This window comes from Amblyomma maculatum, chromosome 10 (assembly GCF_055883805.1).
Source record: "Amblyomma maculatum isolate TAMU_Amacu chromosome 10, ASM5588380v1, whole genome shotgun sequence".
Lineage (NCBI taxonomy): Eukaryota > Metazoa > Arthropoda > Arachnida > Ixodida > Ixodidae > Amblyomma > Amblyomma maculatum.
The window spans coordinates 19,293,693-19,313,698 of record NC_139353.1 but is presented as its reverse complement, the minus strand read 5'-3'; the positions used below and the strand labels follow the sequence as shown (position 1 = coordinate 19,313,698).

Here is a 20,006-nt window from a genome sequence, read left to right as displayed (position 1 = left end):
CTGTATGACGCATCTGCAGCTGAACACGGCATAGCTGAGACGAAGACATCCACTACCAGCGAAGCTGTGTCCAACTTTGCAGCAGACAGTTCACCAGCTTCATCTAAGTACCAAGCAGTTCGATGTTTACTGCACACGGATCCTTACGCGGGTAGATGGCGACTTCCGCCGCTATGCTGTAGTCTCTTCGAGCGCCACAATAGTACTGCTAGCCTATCATGTCGAGGGCAATGTGGGGATACCGAGGGACCACTTAAGGCAATTGCCTTAGGTATCCATCAGGATCCCTACGCTGGTGTTGACTAAAACATCCGGGACATGACTGCTCCGTATGACGTGGAAGGCTTCCAGAGGCCGAGCAGCAAATTGTACCCCATGTTTATTTTTGACACCTACAATAGGATCGCCACCTGGAGCACCCTACTGTGGGTACACTGAAGCTTCGCCTTTTTTGGTCACTCAAGATCCAAACGTTGCCATTCGCCCCACTGTCTCAAACATCCGCGTTCCGTATGACCATGGAGGGTTACAGGAGGCGAAGCAGAATGTTGCGTCCGAGATTGACCAGTGTCAAAAGTGACAGGGCCGTGGCGCTCTAGGCTACAACTCATTCATCAGACTGTCAGACACATCTGCGCTCCGGATGACCGCAGGGAATTGCGGAGGTAGGGCAGAATCTTCTCCAGGTTTGCCAGTGCCAACTTTAATAGGGTGGCTCCCTGGACCACGCTAAGCGGTTACGCCGGCGCCTACAGTGGCGTTGCTTGAACCAAGAATGGGCCCCTAAGAGCTGAACTTTAAAAGCTGTTTTTTTTTTGCTTTGTGGTGTACTGATTAATTTGTTACTGCAAAGACAACAAAATTTAAAACGCATAGGAGTTCAAGTTTTGTAAGAGAAGTATAACAATCTGAAGTGGAAGTTGTTTAACAACGGCTGGCAAAAGAAGGACAGTAGATAGATTAGCAAGTCTACAAAGTCAAGCATCAGGGGTGCCCAAACAGTGCTACATTTAGTTTTTCTTGACCATAAACAAATTTTATGACGATTGCAAATATAACAGCCGCATGTTTTCTGGTCGTATAATAATTTTCAATTTAATCGCGGAAAATTTGTGGTTTTGTGCCACCGGGGGATAAAGGCACAAGCCCACCCAAAGTGACAGCAATAAGGATTCCTTTATGCGGAAAAAGTGGTGTCGCCGTGACTGGAAAATCCTGATTGTTCACGAGGGGTCGTGACGTAGTTATGACGTTGCTGGTAGTGACTTCACTGAAAAAAAGAAAAAAAAGTGATCAGTTAGTTGAAAAGAATCTCTGATCGATAGCTAGTAGAAAAAAAAACTACCTTACACTACCGCGGCCCATTCGATTGTGTGAAGATGTTAAGGCAGCAACCGTGTTGATCTCTTACATAGGGGGCGTCATGGACCTCTTCAAGACCGTTAGGATCGTCAGGGCGAACGTCTCTCCCGAAATGTTTTTTTTTTTTTTTTTTTTTTTTTGTGTAGCCCTGTCTCACAGCGGGAATGACTCTCTCGCAGCTCTCAATTTCGGATCCGGGAAGGGCAAGTAATAAATTAATGGGACGCTCAAGCTAGGGCCTTAGGAGTAGACGCGATATCACCTTTAGCACCGGCTTTTCACTCTGCGAATTAAAAATATATTGAGGCACCTAAGACCCGTTAAGAGCGATAACACGAAAGCCCCTTAGGCTGGTTCTACTGTAATGTTTATTTGACAGAACCCCGCCGATCACGCAGAGCAAGCAAACTGTTTCTGCCGTGCCGAATTCGAGGTGAGTAGCTCTACTCGGCGGTGATAGTGCGCGCTCGTTGTAGCGCTTGGTATTCATAAATGGCGCTAGATGGTGTGCGTGGCGCACGCCATCTACGCCATCTACCACTACGCACGTCATCTATGGCGTGCGTGGCGCACGCCATGCAAGAAAATAACCTACGTTTTAACCTGTACTATAGATTAGGTGGAAAGGCGGTAGATGAGCGCCTCCCCGGTTTGATGTATGCAGACGATATGGTGCTGCTAGCTGAGAGTCTGGAGGAATTGCAAACTCTAGTTAAGTATTGCGGACACGAAGGGGACGCTCTAGGCTTCAGTTTTAGTGCAGTTAAGTCGGGTCTGATGATTTTCAACTGCTCAACTGATCAGGGTCTTAAAATACAAGGCCATGAAATACCCAGAGTAGCACAATATAAATATCTGGGGGTATGGGTAAACGAACGATTGGCGTACATTGGAAGGCATGAGCAATCACTTAAGGCCAAAGGGCGAAGAAATGCCGGGATAATGAAGCATAGGGCATTGTGGGGATACAACAGGTATGAGGTTTTGAGGCGTATTTGGAAAAGAATTATGGTGCCCGGGCTTACTTTCGGAAATGCGGTTTTGTGCCTAAAATCAGAGGTGCAGTCGACATTAGAAATAAATCAGAGAGCCGTCAGACGATTAGCACTAGGGGCCCACGGCAAAACCACAAATGAGGCGGTACCGGGAGATATGGGCTGGGCATCTTCCGAAGTACGGGAAGCTCAGAGTAAAATATTATATGAGGAGCGCCTTAGGAGATTGGACAGTAACAGATGGGCAGCTAAAGTATTTAAATACCTTTACCTAAACAGCGTTGACTCGGAATGGAGAAAAAGAACTAGGAAACTAACCAGTAAGTATGCCGGTCACAAGGACGAAGATATAAAGAGCCTTAAGCAACAGGTGAAAACACAGAAGGTAAAAATTGGATAAATTCGATGGAAAAGAAACAGGGTGTGGAATTATACCGAAAGTGGAAAGGCAGATCAGGAAGGAAGCTTTCTTTGATAACTCAAGAGGCAGTGCCCTACTTTTTGAAGCTGGATCAGGGTGCCTTAGAGCACGCAGCTACAAAAAGAAATTTAACAATGAAGATGACGCATGTGCTGTATGTGGTAACTCCAGTGAAACAATTGATCATGTTATACTCGAATGTAATGGTATCCATCCGGAAGTAAGAGATAGGAAGCGTGCAGATTGGGTGAGAGAAATACCTCAAGTTGATGACATTCTAGAGGAAATTATGAAGAAGAAATGGGCATGGGCAGGACATGTAGTGCGAAGAGAGGATAACCGAGAATCCAAGAGAAGGAAAACGTAGCAGGGGGCGGCAGAAAGTTAGGTGGGCGGATGAGGTTAAGAAGTTCGCAAAAACATCAGTGAAGAGATAAAACTTGAACATTTTCTATCATTATTTATGTGCCTATAGAATGCTTCAAGGACGTTGTAGGTTTATTTGTGCAAGTCGTTTTCTCGCCGAATGCGCACCGCATCTAACTCTGTGGTGAAGGCGGAGCGGGGGCCGTTCGGCTCGCGTTAATCTCGATACCGCAAGTGTTTTAACCCCACTCAAGCGAACTTTCGCAAGAATACAAGCCTACGGGCAGCGCAACTTGCCTAGCATTTTTCAAACAATGCCGCTGTTTAGACGGAAGCGGATCCACAACACTTACGGTTTCCCGGCTGCTCCTCCGCGCATTGCAGTAGAGCATGTTTTCGCCTCGGCAGGCTTGCCGGGTTGGTCATTGCCGTTATACTAGCGTAGGAAGCATATATGCTCTCGACATGCATTTTACCAAATGGCTACTACAATTTAAATGATGAATAGCTTACCTTTTCCTTGTACTTGCCGCTCAGTAAAGAAGCTCTCGCATAATTAATTCCTTACGGATTACCACGTTAGGGCGGGTGCTCTGCACGATGCGTACTTGTGCTGAGTGCGGGATCCGGCAAAAACGTCCCCGGAAAAAAAGTTCCCGGAGTAAATGTCCCCAGAAAAAATGTCCCGGAAGAAATGTCCCCGAAAAAATGTCCCTTTATCGAAGTAGGAAAAAATATCCCCGAATGGGGACTACAGTATTTGCGCTATAGGACATAACGTTGATGTTATGATGTTATAGTCTGAAGTTAAACTTTAATCATAGTTAAAAAATAACGGCAATTAACAAATAGCGGCAATCAGTGTATTACAATCGTGCTAGATATAAGCTATCCTCTGATATATGACTTGTCATTGTAGCCTAAAGTTCAAGTGATAATTACAATTATCTAATTAACGGTGATTAACTAAAATTATCCAAAGGAGAGTTCAAATGTTATTCACAATTAACTAGTTAACAATTCTTAACTAAACCGACAATTAGTGTAGTGCAAACATGCTCTGTATAAGCTATCCAAGGATATATGGCTTGATGCTACAGCAGAAGTTCAATTTTTAATCACAGTAAATTAACGAGCGGCAAGTAATTACAATTGCAAATAGTCAAGCGCAATTATAGTCGACGCAAAGTACCCAACGATATATGACTTCATATTGCACTGCAATGTTCATTTTTATTCACAATTAACTAATTTACTATTGTATCTACAATAATTTTATCGCTATTATGCTCGACATAAGCTTTCAATTTCTATAGCAGTTGTGGTATTGTAGTTAGAATAAAACAACTACACAGTGGCCGTGGATACTTTATGTATACATTAGGCACACGACGCACATCAGCCAAGTAATGCTACACATTGATATTTTATAATATTTTCTAGTAAGGAATGTCATTTTGGTTTAATTACCAAGCTGTGATCCCCACAAAAATCCACGTAATGTTCCTTATCAGTTGATTCGGCCTGTTTCTCCTGTTAGCTCCCCCACCCACAAAGCATGCTACTCCTAAGCTGGGGACCAAAATGGCTGCCCACCAAGCTTGACGGCCGTTTTTATATATTTAATTATAATTGGTTCACAGGAAGGGAAAGGCGCAGTAACTGCCACACTTGTTTCTGTGGGCAACTGAACCGCGCCGTAAGGGAAGGGAAGAAGGTGGGAGTTAAAGTGGAAAGGGAGAAAGAGGAGTCGTAGTGGAGGGCGCCGGAGTAATTTCGACCACCTGGGGATCTTTAACGTGCACTGACATCGCACAGAACACGGACGCCACTTTGTTTTGCCTCCATCGAGACGCAGCCGCCGTGGTCGGGTTCGAACCCGGGAACTCCGGAACAGTAGTCGGGCGTCTTACCACTGCACCACCCCGGCGGGGCAGGCCGTTTTTGTCCAAAATCGACAATCCTGGCAGGTCCGCGTCGCGGCCCCATCGCCATCGCCATCGTCCGCCGCGTCGCGACGGAAAGACAGCGGGATGAGAGGGTTGTGGCTGTGGAGACAACCAAACGACGCCTTGAGAACTGGTTAAGGCACACTAGATAAATAGTGTTGGTGGCGTTGCGCCAGGGCGGGACACACTCCGTCACAGTAGGTAATTGACTTGGCTAGGACCTGTCTGGTCCACCTGGTAAAAAAAGAGAAGCCTCAGTACCAATCCTATCCAAATCCAATCGCGAGGGACAAGTCGGGGAGATGCAGCTGAAGGTTATTATCGGGCAACTTTCGGGCGATACAGCACCGGGCATAGATGATGTCCCGGCATCGCTCCTGAAGAGGATGGGTCCTACACAGAGACAGGAATTGCGAGCAGTTTCAAGCTACTGCTTGGAGTCGGGGGAAATTCCTGATGAACTGAGATTGGGCAGAATGCTGTTCCTGTTCAAAGTCTCCGGCAATCGCAGCAGCCCTGCGGCGTACAGACCAATCACGGTGAACCCGATTATATACAGGGTGTTTGCTCAAGTCCTACGCAGGCTGATTCAGGCATGGGCGGAGCGAGAGAAAGTGCTGAGCGAGCTGCAGCAGGGTTTTGGTCAGGGCCGGAGATTGGAGGACAATTTATTCATTCTGACGAGTGTATCGAACTCGCGATGGGACAGGGTCAGGGCTGCCTTCCTGGATGTGGAGAAGGCATGCGACTGCGTGGAACATGATGCCCTGTGGAGGATGCTGCGCCTCAGACGTCTTCCTTAAAAGGTCATCGCCCGGCTACGCGCCCTCTATACAAACACCAAGGTAGTTGTGGAGTGGCAATGCCTCCAGTCTCGTCCGGTCAAGGTGTAGCGGGGTCTATGACAGGGGCTCTTCCCGCTGTTGTTCATGCTGATGCTGAGCGATCTTGAAGATGAATTGGAAAGGTGTGGCGAGGGTTTTGGCTTGCCATACATGGACAGTGACCGGGTAGTGCAACAGGTCCTACCGGGCCTGCTGTACGCAGACGACATTGTGCTTATGACGGGCTCAGAGGCAGGACTGCAAAAGTTGCTGGATATCTGCTCAGCGCACGCGGAGCAGTTGGGTCTACAGTTCAGCACGAGGAAGAGTGCAGTACTGTGCTGGTCTCATGTCAGGACGGCTGTGGAACCGAGACTACTGCTACAAGGGCGCGAAATCCCGTGGGCTTCAACCTACAGGTACCTCGGGATAGACCTCATGACACAGCGTGCCTACCTGGTAGACTACGAAAGCAGCCTCCGTGCGAAGGCGGTGCGCAGCCAGAATGTCCTCAGAGCCAATTAGGCATTGTGGTCGTTCAATAGAATGGAGGTCCTACGCACCATATTTGAAGGTGGTGATGTTGCCAGGTCTGACATATGCAAATGCAGTGTTGTGTACCACGTCCTCGACGCGGGAATTTATGGAGCGAAGACAGAGAGAGGTGGGAAGACGGGCACTGGGAGCCCATCGTTCATCCCCCAACGAGGCAGTGCAGGGTGATGTTGGCTGGTCCTCCTTCGAGGCCCGGAAGGTAGCCAAGATTAGTTGTGAAATGCGTTCGTGGACTCTAGGGGCGGACCGCTGGGTTCATCGAGTACAACGCTGCCTTTTGTACTGCGGAGTATGCACACGTTGGAAGAGGAGGGTACGTGAACTAAGTGCAAAGTATGAGGTACCACTGCCAACCGTGACAAACCCTAAAGACACCTGCTGGACTACTTCGAAGGTGCGTGAACACGTGGCAGCGGCGGAGACCAGGCGGTGACGAACTGGTGCAGCGGCCAAGCCGGCTCTTGGTATGTACTCCACGCACAAGAGGGACATCACTCAAGAGCTGTTCTATGACAACTCCCTGGGGAGAGCCCTGCTTTTTGAGGCCTGTGCGGGGGTACTGCGCACGAAGAAATGGCACGCGCGAATCGAGGGCAAGGACAACGCGGATGTCTTGTGTGCGGTGTGCGGGCGGGAGACAGAGACGATCGAACATATGTGTTGACTTGCCAAGTGCTCATGCCATGTCAGCCTAGCGAGTCAACTTTGCCGCAGGCGCTGGGGTTCACGTCTGGACAACCGCAAGGAGACGCTACGGTGGACAGTAATGCGACACAGCGGGATGAGAGGAGAGGGCTGTGGCTGTAGAGACAACCAAACGACGCCTTGAGAACTGGATAAGGCATACTAGATAAATAGTGTTGGTGGCATTGCGCCATGGCGGGAGAGACTCCGTCACACTACGGAATTGACTTGGCTAGGACCTTCCTGGTCCACCTGGTAAAAAAGGGAAGCCTCAGTACCAATCCAATCCAGTTGCGAGGCGCTGGCGACCCGTTGCAAAGGGTACAGCCATGGTATAGCCATGGTCCATGGGTACAGCCACCATCACCATCACCAACACGTGGCCCGTAGGACAGCCCGGGCGAAGTATGTACATCAAAATTTAGCTACAAAATCCACAACGGTATACACGGACGCGGCTCCGTATACAAGAAGCTCACATAACAGCGCAGTGGCGGTAGCTATTGATTCCAACCTAGAGGAACTAGCTAGAGCCTCAGTCAGGGATTGCACGGTAACCGAAGGGGAGGAGCTGGCCGTTGCTCTAGCGGTGGTAGCCGGGTATCGAAGCAACACGTCTCTTACCATTCTTACAGATTCGAGAGAAGCGTGCCGTAACTACATGAACGGCCGCATAGGTCGCGCCGCGCTCAGGCTCCTCCAGAGCGCGACCCCATCAAAAGTCACACACATCTACTGGGTGCGAGGACACACCGACATAGCGGAAAACGAACGCGCCGATGAGGTAGCTCGAGGGTACACGAGCCGAGCTTCCTCCCAATCGGACGATCTACCCGAGTGAGTCAGCCCTACGTACTCAGACATTCTGAACTACTATAAGGGGGTACGGATCTGCTATCCGCCGCCTCATCGGGATCTAAAACAACAAGAGGCAGCGTACTGCCGAAGACTGCCGACAACATTCCCTAACCTGCATAACCTAAGCAAAATTTACCCGTCACAGTATCGGGACAGCTGCCCATGGTGTGGTAGCAAACCTTCGTTATACCACATCACGTGGCAATGTAGAAATAACGATAGCTTGCGTAAAGACCCGAGTGCGGAACAGTGGGAGAGCCGGCTCTCCAGCGGCGATCTGGATTGCCAACTAGGTCTGATCCAGCACGCCCAGTGAGCAGCGAAGCTCAGCGGAGGCCTGGAATAGGGGCACCGACCCTGTGAGAAGATGAACCTCTTCTGCTACTAGCATAAACCTTCCTAAAGAAATTAACATATTTCTTATCCTATCCAACCAACATGTAGGCTCCCTATCCCTGGCCCAGGCCGTGATGGCGTGTTGCCAGCCTGGATCAGAGCTAAGCAATGCGGCCTCCCACTGTTCCGAATTGGTAATCTGCAGGCCCTCCGGTGGTTGCATGTTTTCACATTTAAGCATGATGGAGGAGGAGGACTTCGTTGATGCGTCGTTGCGGCTTTTCCTTTTTAAATTACGCGGGCTAGTTCATCAGACATGATGGTTGCGCCATCTGCAATAGGTCGTTCTTACTACCGTGGCTAGCGCATAGACTCCGAGAACTCTAATAGTTCTGTCTGTAGCCGACCATCTCAAAGGCCGTGAAGTTATGTCACGTGTTACTGGAGGATCGTCGCCATCGTCGATTCGTCGTCCTGTAGCGACTCCGAGAGGTTTTTTGGCGATTTGGTAGTCGCGCGACATGGCGACCAACGCAAAAGGCACTGGTATGACGTCGCTGCGTATATGCGCGGCACCGCGTCCAAGCCTCAACAGACGGCTCATCGCCGAGGTTCGCAAGAGGCCTGGCCTGTGGAAGCGTGGGGATGATCGCCTAGATCGCCTACAGACGCATCAAGCATGGTGCGAAATTGGAGCCATTTTGAACGGCGGTGAGTGCGACCGCGTCATCGTGGGTTCTTTTCTGCGGTGGCTCTTCAGCGATATTTTCCACGTCGCGCGCGTCATGGATTTGCAGTTTGTTCTCACACTTGAGCTGGCCTCGTACGACTGCTTTGCTTGGTCCACAGTTTGAAACGTGTTCTAATTCGCCGAGACTCGAACAATGGTTGCTTTCGACCTCGGGCGAGTGGCGCGAAAAGGCGGTTTTCTTTGAATGAGTCGACCTCTGCTGTTGGCCTGTCCCGAGCGCACAAAATTTAGCTAAAAGTAGGCATTTCTCCGCCTGGTTTACGATAACACGATAAAGAGCTCGTTAGGATCTTCGAACAGGACTTTGCACGACCTCACACGCTTCGAAAACCAGTTACAACACGTGAAAAAAACCGAGGTCTAGCAACGCCAGCTAAAACATGCACCACATGGACATGACGCCACAACCGCACTGTTACGTCATCATTGTGATCCCGTCGTACTGTGACAGTGTTAATTGCTTAATTAACAGCACAACTTTCTGATCGCCGCCGGGGTGGCGCAGTGGTTACGGCGCTCGACTACTGTTCCCAAGGACGCGGGATCGAATCCCGGCCTCGGCGGCAGCTTTTCGATGGAGGCGAAAAGCAAGGCGCCCGTGTGCTGTGCGATGTCAGTGCACGTTAAAGAACCCCAGGTGGTCGAAATTTCCGGAGTCCTCCACTACGGCGTCTCTCATAGCCTGAGTCGCTTTGGGACGTTAAACCCCACAAACCAAACCAAACCAAACTTTCTGATCAGTCATATATATTGGTCACATGGCTCTTCACGCTCTCAATCACTGTCATATTTATTCCATGATGAGTCATCACAATGTGCTTGTTTGTCATGACCATTAATCACGTGTCATATGTCACATGCGTTACCTTACCGCGTACGTGACATCAGAGAATGATGATGGCATGTCCATGAGAAGTGGACAGAAGCTTTTGTCTACTTCTCAGGGAGGCCTGCCTCTTTGGCGATGCATAACCTGATGCTCGATTATATTTCAGTGGAGCCTTTTGCTTTGACTTTGTATGTAACAGATCTCTGCGAGGCAGTTAATTGGCTATCAGGCCCTGACTGTTTTCTCTGTTTGCTCTGCTGTGTTGTACCAAATCAACTGTGCCCGACTGTCTCTGGCCTTGGAAATCCGGTGCCCGATTAGGTTTCAGTACAGCAATTTAATACCACTTTTATTTTTTTTTATTGACCTCTGCGAGGTGATTAAATTCCCAGTCAGGCTCTGGGAGACACTCTGCAGGGCAGCTCTCACATCTGCTTTTACATGTTGATCGTGAAAGCACAATAGAAGGACTAAGGTAAAGGACAGGCACAGGAGCACTTATAGAAAGCCCCCAAAATCACGCCCACTGAGCTCTAGAAAGCAATTTCACCAGTGTTTTCGATGCATCTTTCAACAAACTGCAGGAAATCATTTTGGGGCAAAAAATAGTAAAGGTCTTTTATATCGGCTTAGAAAGCATTCTATACTTTCCTTCATTTTGCTTGAGAAAAGCAATGACCCTTTCAGAATTTATTATCGTGAAGGGGTCATCAGCAACTAGATGCTTTAGGTTTTTCTGCAGGAAGTCAGACTGATATTTGCCAGGCGCCTGCTTCCGGATCATTGATTCTTAATGGGAATCTTATCAGGCTTAGCAGAAAAGAACATGTCAAAGTTTAGACCAGTGGCATTTTATACAGACTGAGCAAAACGGGAGAGATTCAGGGATGTGCAGAACGTTTTGCTTTCAATCTCACTTTTGAAAGCTTTACACTTTGCTGCCTGTCAAACATCTTCTCAACAGCTCGATATACTTTTTCGTGAAAAAGGCTTCATAGCATCACGGCAAAACCGCATTCCTTATCACAAGGAAGGAGACATAAATCGTCTTCCTTTAGCAGTTTCAAAACAACTGACGACGAAGCCAGAGGCCTTGTCTTCAAACACTTATTGAAAACATCGACGTCCTACGACACGCAGCTCCCTTGTTCACTTGTAGGTGCAAGTTTTAATGCTGTTCAGACCACGGCCAAGGCTGCTGGTTTTGATTTTTTTTTGTTTCCATAGCGAACTTGGGCCTTAGCTGAAGCGAATGACGTACCTCTTCGGGAAGTTTTACCTCCCCAAACGTGCAGACATGCTCGTGTGACCTTGACTGGCATGGAAGGACCAATTGTCGAAGTCTTGGCAGGACTATAGTTCATAAAAACTTGGATGACTGGTCAAACACTCGTGCGGATTACTGCCATTTTTTTCTTGGCACATAACAGGCTCTTACCTGTGGAAAGCCTTGCTTCCAAGCAGTCCATGTACAGTCTTGCTTGCCCACTCCATTCCACCCGAAGTATCTTCAGAATCTTTTCGCTATGACCGGACTTTAGTCCTTGCCTTTCTTTGCACTTTCATGATCAACATGTTAAACCAACTCCCCCAAGCGTGGCCATTCCTGATTTTACCTGAACTGTTATATTTTCTGTACTGTATGGTCTCCCACCTAGAACTGAGCCTGCAGTTCAAGTAAATGAAATAATAATAAACACAGGAAACGCTTATGGTAAATTCAAATCGATGATCTGCAGTAAATTTTGCTGGCAAAAAGTATTTATTCGCTCGTGCTTTTGCTAAGGCGACTTCTATTATGCGATGCCAACAAGAAATTTGCAACATGACAGCATGGCTTTTGTACACACAACCGCCACCAGTTAATCATGCTTGGTCGTGTTTTGTGATATCTTTCATGCAACTGGCTGAAGACTGCGATTTTTTGCAGAACATGCACTGGTGACAGTTTGGAATTGCGAACCAATTGCAGATTGCATGCAGTCCTTATGTGATATTCCTTGCAAGAACAAACAGTCCACAGAGATCTTTTAAAAAGTGTCAACGAGAATACTTGTTCTGCTTTGAGTGCCTCCTCATTTCTTTAACTGAAGCACCTGCAGTTGTCTGTGGTCCATTGATGAAAGTAATCAAGGGCACAGTTTCCCTCAAGCACTGTGCCTTTGACTACATATTTAAAACTATAACACAGCCATGCAAGCATCAGAATGAATTATACCTATGTGAGTGCAGAGATTTCCCTGGGATAGAAATGAGGAGTATAAATTTCTTGGAGTGGCGTAAAAAAAAATGGTAATCTTTTTTAGTCGTCATCGGTATAAAAAAAAACTATTCAGCATGAATCAAGAGGATGCCATCAAAATACAATGGGGGTATACACCCACATATGGCGTGCTGGGTCAAACCAATGTGTCAGTGTAAAAAACCTAAATAATGTTTCTACCACTGTTTTCCCGAAATTGACATAAATTGCAGGCTTGCTGTAGCACTCTGTAATTTATTTACATGTTCCAGTGATATGATTTTTTATATGCTGAAGCAGTTTAGTTGTTGAAATGTATATCTTTGTCACTGCGTCTGCCTATAACAAAACATTGACTGCTTATCTCTGCTTTATCCATTACACGAGGTGGACATCATGTTTCCCACATGTTTTGTGATGTGTACCAGTTATAATGGTTGTTTCTTGTATAGGAGCTGACATGCACTTATTGAGGCAAGGGTCGTAATAAAACCCCAGTCAAAAATTTTTGCTCATCTTTGTCATTTTCGAGCGCACATGTTTTTTCTGATCATGGATCACCAATTGGAACAAAGGTGATGAACCTTGTTATTCTCTTAGATTGATAATTAGTATACTCTTCGTATTCAATTGCAGTGAGCCCTGTGGCAGCTCGGAAACGGTGGAAAAATCTCAAGGATGTCTTCGCGAGGAAGTACCATGCCCTTCAAAAGCGCCGTGCTACTGAGGCCGGTGAAGGGTCAGGCGTCATTACCGAGCGGTGGCAGTATTTCAAGGACCTCTTCTTTGTGCGACACGCACTGCGGGACGTGATTACAAGAGATAACGAGCAACCTGGTGGCGAGTGAGTGCTTTCCTTACACTACTTCTGTTTTGTGTTAAACAGCCTGAAGCAAAGAGGAGAAATAATCATGGTTTTGAAGTACAAAAAATAATGAATGACTTAAAAGGCGCTTGCATTGCCTCTTATCTTGAAACATTTTTTTTTTTGTGAGAGTAATGACGATAATTAAAACCCACTCAACCAATTTCTTTTCCTAAATACAGGGTGAGAAAAGTCTACTTATTATGGAAAGCAGGGAATCATATACTGAATGCCATGGAACCCGAGGTTCCGTGCATGCTTTAACCCCTACCTTCCTTTCTAGACTTTTTATTTTAAGACTGACTTCAGTGTAATTGCATTTAGCTAACTATGTTACCTTACAGGAAGTCATTATTATTGAAATTAGCAATTTTTCATGTGAAGCTGTATGTCTACATCAGAATCTTTTTGCATGCATGCCAGTCGGAAGGGTTATACGCCAATACGCATTTCAGGTTTCCAAGCACCTTGTGAAAATTATGCTAAATTATGCCATTCAGTTTTGTTACTCCAATTCAATGATAGCTGTCTCAATATATTAGTCACTTATCTGCTTCCTACACAGTTAGTTGCAAGATTCCACCGTACCTTCTTCAGTGCTGTATAGTACCTGGTTATTACATCCACATTTTAACATTTGAAGGCAACAGGTCACAGTGCATCAACATAGTTGGACATAAAATGTAATTTTCCAGCAAGCAGTTTATTGTCACAATGCTGCTAATCATTAGCTTTCAGCACCTGCAGTGCTCTTGATAATTATCTGCTCTCGATGGAGCCTCTGCGTAACACTATGGCAGATGCTTATACAGGTGTACGAATGATTTGCGATGTGGCACCTTTTTAATTAGATGGCACAGCTGTCTAGACAGTGGCGGCAGTAAACTGTGTCACCGGAACGGTGCCTGTGCCTGGTCATCAAAAAAGGAAGAAACATGCATCACTGATCGAGTAATGAGTGAACTCGTGAGCACACTGGACCCAAGCTTTCTTTTCATACGCTACTAAAGATTTGTTTTTGTATCCTACTTTTGTGCAGATCATGCACAAGGTGTTGCATGCTATTCCCACTAAGAGACAAAAACATAACATGCTCACTCGGATTTTTTTTTTTTATGAGGAAGGCATTGGTTGTGACAGGCAATAAAAAGAAATAAGGCAGGGAATGCTGATGGGAGCTATTACCTAGTTATATCTTTTTTTCTTCGGCTGGTGATGGTGGGCCAGACTTTCAACCTTTATTATTAGGAGAACCTCCTCTCTCGGAGAACTGACATGTTTTCAGTATGTGCATAAGAGATTCCCCGGATCATTGGCAACCGCAAATTTTGTGACAGGCAAACTCATGTCTTGGCATCACTTAGTGTAACATATAGATGGCGCGCCTTGGAGATGTTTCTTTCTCTAAGGTGAGAGCCATTCAAGGCTCTCACCTTAGGCCTGTGGATGACGTTGACACTGGCGTCATCATTGCAACCTATTTGGTATATAGCGAGACTGTAGCGCAAAGCAGACAGGACACACGAGAAGAAGAACGTGTGTCCTGTCTGCTTTGCGCTACAGTCTCGCTATGTTCACGCACCAACAAGCCCAAAAAGCCACCCTTTTGAACTGTTTGGTATGCCTGGAACAGGATAAAACTGCAACGATTGAGACCATTATATTTTTTCCACTCGTGTTTGCCATGTTCAAGGGACATTACTGACAAATTTAGGTCGATTTTTAAATGTAGGTTACTGCATTCTCTTGATAAAGAACTGCTTTCACTAATAACAGAGGTTTTACAAAGCTAAGTAAGGCTAGGAAATAAAATACAAAGCTATCACCACCGGCTATCACCACCAGTGGTCACTTTGACAAGTAAATTGCAATGGCAGTAGGTGTTTTTTGGCATTCACTTTGTAATAGATGTGTGCGAATATCGAAATTTTTGAATATGACTCAAATACAGATATCGAAAAAAAATACCATCGAATGTCTGCATGATCACTAAAAGAGTAATAGGAAATTTTAAAATTGCAAACGTTCACCTTTCTTTTTCTTTCTTGAAATCACGTTATTTCCAATAAAATAAACTAGAATTGCACGCAAGTGTACACCCTACTAAAAATTCCAGTATAAATTTTGTACAGGATTTTGTATACTGATTTTTAGCACAGGAAGGACTTGTATGAAACTGGGTGGAGCTGTCATATCGCTGCTGGTTGATTCGGCCGTCATGGGATAAAAAAAAAAAAATCAAATTAGCCAAAAGCCTGTATGGGCCTGGAAAAAAAGTGCCGAAGGCTGTTTGCATCACAGTAATTTTATCTGATAAGCACCTGTACGATGGTTTTCTGCATTTGAGATGAAACGGAAATGAGAATTATGTTCTTTTCCGGTTTCTTCAAGTGCCTCGCCTTGAGCACGGTGTCGGAAAGGACCTCTTCACAAAAGGGAAGGTTCCACTTCACAAAATGACCCCGTCACATTTTGAAGATGCTTCACTGCAGAGTTCACGTGGCGAAGCTTTGCGGTGAAGCGCGCAGTGCTGTGAAACTGGTGAATTCGAACATTTTCAACTTATTCGGTAATTTTTTAATATTACAAAATTTCGAATATCAGTTTTTTATTTATATCAGTATGGAGGTAATACAGAATGTTCACCCTCGAGGCAAGACAAAAGGAGGGAGCTTGTCCTCACCTCGGAGGGCAACGAAAAGGCAGCGACATCAGCAGTTTCACAAATAAAAACAATAATATGTGCATAACTTTACACTTGGACTAGATGTACGAATATGAACCCAGTAATGAACACTGATTCACATACGAAATTTCTAATATTCACTTACTCCTACTTCTTAACTGACTATGAAATCCCTTTTAGTGATGACACCACTGATTCTTAATCAGTTGCCAAGGAGAATTATATTCTCTTTCTTTATGTCCAGTTATTTCAGCTATGCATGCACCTTTCCTTGCTTTCTGACAAACATCATCACAACCACAAAGAGCCAAGCACTCAACTTTTCACTAAAAGCAAAAAACGCATGACATTGTCCTCAGTGTCCATTTAGGCACTCTTTTAGGCACTCGGGTACATCTAAAAAAATTCCCGGATTAGCTGTTGTCCGTCTCGTCTCTATCTTCTGATGTGCCCTCTACTTTGTTGAGGGCTTTTTTTATGATGCGTTAGCCTTACAGATATAGATTCATTTGTTGTGACTAACTTTTTTTTTTGTATTTTCTGGGTTATTAGAGTGCAAGAAACAGAACTTCAATTTTGTTACAAGTCATTGGGAAAAACTCTGTAGTCTTCTGCTCATGCCGTTGCACCAACTTAACTGTCACAGAAAATGCGCTTTGGGAAGCTAGTACACCTTATGATTATGACCGTCAATCATATTATTTACTTTTAAACGTGTTTTATCCTCTCCAAAATATGTTCATGACTTTCCCTGAATTGGCCATATTTTACTCAACTGGGCTATTCACCTCCTTTTTTTTTTTAATTTGTATAATTTCAGTGTGGCCACAGACCATGACTACGCTAGTCCATCTGTTGGTGTTGCTGAGGCTGCTGCTGCTTCTTCCCTCGACGCTCCTCACACATTAGACTCGTCGAGCGAGGCAGATACAACAGGTCCAGCGATGCCCAGGTACATCTGCAGTAGGCACGCGAATGATGGCACTTCTAGTTAGGCCACTTGGAACACTGAACATATAGCCCTCTGGTGCCAGAGGCAAACAAATGAGAAACTCAAATCTATTTGTGAAGCCACTTACCATCAGCTGGTTTGTTTTCCTCATATAAATGTGGAGTGAGACAGCAGATAACAACAGCATGGCTTTAATGTACAAGAAATGTAGTTGTGCAAAGTTGCTGCTAGGGAAAGGGTCAACAGTGTGTGTCTTCTTTTTTCATCTCCCCATGACCTCCTGCGCTGCTTTCAAATAATGTTAAACGGAATCATTCAACAAGCTACATATTTCTCAAAACAATCAGTTTTACAATCTACTTTAAATCTCAATGTGAACTGACATCGGACACCTCTCGTTTCGTCTCCATCAAAACGCAGCCACCACAGCTGGAATCAAACCCATGTCGATCGGCTGAGTAGTCGAGCACCCTGACCACTGAACCATTTTGATAGGGCAAGCATTTTCTGCTTATAAACAATGAGCCATTGAGTTATTCAAGCATCATTTGCTCATAAATATTGTGTGGTTGACTGCTTCCATCAATGATATGCAAGAGTGCACCGCACGATTTTGAAACTTTTCACATTTCGGATGGCACTAGCAGTGATGTATGCACAATTCTTTGAGGAATCTTTTCGATTTTTTGTTTCAGACTTCAGAGTTTAGCTGTGGGCTGACCTAAAATAGCGTCACTCAAGCCGAGTAGCAGCTGGGCAATTTACTCGTTAACTTTTGTCCTAATATGGGGCTATTAATAAAATGGAATAAACTTGGCCAGTCTTGGTAACAATCCTGCAGGTCACATGGTTATAGCGTTAGAGCCCTTGGGACCCCTCTAAAACTCTAAAAAGAAGAAAGCCCAGAAAAGATGTGTTCAAGGCTTATCATCACCTTGCAGTGATTTAGAGCCTCAAAAGTGGCCGAAGACACCCACCTCATGGCTGAAAAGTAGCCGCCTGGATTGCTCAGACTAAAAATCAGTTTAAATTGAGAAAGCATTAAAAAAGAATGTAATGAGTTACTGTTGCTGTCACATCATTATGGCTGAATTTGGACCAGTTTCTTCAAAGAGCCTTCTTCAGCTCTTTCTTTGCTACAGCAGGGAGTAAGAAGTCTTGCAGATTTTTTTTTTTATTTTATTGTTTAGATGCTTCACCAGTTTATGGTCTCAGTATGTCAACTGCCACTATGAAAAGATCGAAGGCACACTTTCCCTCGTCTGTTTCACACCAGGTGTACATACACCATTGCCTGTAGATTAAACAGATGGGAAATTATTTTTTAGAAAATCAAAAAAAAGAAAGTTCAGTTGCAGTGCGGATGTCCCAGAGTGTTCCTGTATTTGTTCTCATTTTCATTATTTCCTTTTTAGCTTAACTCAGTATTTTTGATGCTTCAGCTAATGCCTGAAGCTTTGATGGCACAACTTAAGCCTCGATTAGGACGCTTGCAAGAACAGGGTGACCACAATTCACGCAGGTCAGGGATAATTAGAGAAAAGGGAGAAAGACCTTTGTTCTTCTTTAGACGCAACTGTATCGGTTTGATGTCAGTGATAATTTTAATGGAAGAAACTAAAATGGTCATTTATAAACGAAGGAAACTCAGCAAATTTTTTTTGTCTTTACTCGTCTGGGACATACATTTTTTCGTTAACATGTACGATGCCTGACTGGATAAATTTTGTCAAAACCATGCACATTGTGGCTAGGAATTCCAATTTTGCACAAATGTTGAAATGTTTACTTTTCTTGCCGCCGAAATTTCTGTGGACGTTTTCCTGAGATAATTCTTTCCTGCCTCTTTACAGAGAAATGACAAATGGGTTGGATGGCATCGAGTCGGACACAGCAGAAAGTGCACAAGAACCAGCGGTCATTGACGATAATGACGACAGCGACGAGACTAGCTTTTTGGTGCAGGTTCCCGTCAGTACAGAATTGGAAGAAGATTCTTCCACTTATAATGGTTGCGTACCAAAGAGGAGAAGAGGGCCGCTGCTGCCGGATGTACAGTCTATGGCAGACGTTTCAGTTCCCATCAGAGAGCACCCATCTCCACGCACTAGCGAAGTAAAGAGAGCGGAAATGTCCTCGCAGTCTTTTCAGAATGGCACTGCACAATCTCCGTTCAGTGCCATAATGGAAGTGCGATCTTCTCCGATCTACATGGACCATATCACTCACTTCCTTTTTTCGTTGGAGACATACATCAGGAAGACGAACGAGGAGCTGCAGCCCCAGCTGCAAATGGAGTTGTTGAATGTGGCATCATCTTACAGTCAGAACACATACCCTCAGCTTTTGTTTCCCCGGACTTGATGACCTGATGCTGATGTCGTTGCGGACATGGTAAATGGTTTGTTTGTGTTTTGCCGGTGATATGTGCTCGTTACAGGCCATCTCAGAGAGTGTTGATTATGAAACAAAGTGCCTCATTGATTTGTTGTTTTTTCACCGTGAATAATTTACTAATTTTGTGCCATAATTCTCACACAATTTGTCTTTTGTAAACTGAACTTTGTGAGATAAATAAACTAAATGCATTCACCAAGCTGAAGAAGAGTGGGACTTTCTACACTTGAACAAGTTCCTTTTTGTCATTACGGTTACCAAAATTTTCACTCAATGTATTAGTTTTAACGGCCTAGCAATGACAGTGACATCACAGGTAGCATTTGGGTCACATGACATGTATTCAGTGATAAAATCACTGTTTCATCTTTTGGCTTGCTCCAACTCATATGAAAGCCCACCCCAGGAGTCAGAATAACGTGCAAACAAACAGCTATTGGCAATTTTTTATGTTTCGTGTAACCTCAGCACCTTCAGGGGGTGCAATAACCACTATGGCTCCTTATACTAGAGCAAACTCTTAAAGGGCCACTGCCCAGGGAAGGACCTTTCAAGCGAAGGAGCCTAGTATTTCGATCAGGTACCGGATATAGTCTGTGCAAAATGCTACAGTGACAAGCGCGCCGCAAAGCAACGAAAATACAAATCAAAGCTCTCTCGTGCTCTCTTTCGGGAAGCCAGCTTTTCCGTTCCCTGCGCTGGCCCGTCGAGCCGCAGCAATGACGTATTTCTCAGGAACGACGTCCATTGGTCCGTCTCGCTGTCTGAGGATGAAGGATGGGTGTCTACCGCTTGCTGCGCGCTTTTCCCTCGCCACGGCCAGACTGAATCCAGTGGCGCGCGCTCCCTCGCATGTTTTGTTTTTGTTTTTGTTTTTTCGCGAATGCGGAGTGCCACGCCCCACCTCCAACCAAACGCGGAGGAGGAAGGGGAA

At 45.5% G+C, this 20,006-nt stretch overlaps 1 protein-coding gene across 3 annotated transcripts in view; it reads left to right on the top strand.

The window, feature by feature from the left end:
* Positions 1-19,271, top strand: part of LOC146175759 (uncharacterized) — a 19,739-nt gene extending 468 nt beyond the window's left edge. The window contains exons 1-4 of one of the 3 annotated variants that reach the window (XM_084582128.1): positions 8,770-9,061; positions 12,809-13,016; positions 16,544-16,675; positions 18,529-19,271. In XM_084582128.1, coding sequence (XP_084438254.1) covers positions 8,872-9,061; positions 12,809-13,016; positions 16,544-16,675; positions 18,529-19,039 — 1,041 coding nt within the window. In that variant the 5' untranslated portion in view covers positions 8,770-8,871 and the 3' untranslated portion in view covers positions 19,040-19,271. Of the gene's footprint in view, positions 1-8,767; positions 9,062-12,808; positions 13,017-16,543; positions 16,676-18,528 lie in introns of those variants that run through there. The other 2 variants (XM_084582130.1, XM_084582129.1) reach the window with 2 other exon arrangements.
* The last annotated feature ends 735 nt before the right edge of the window (positions 19,272-20,006 follow it).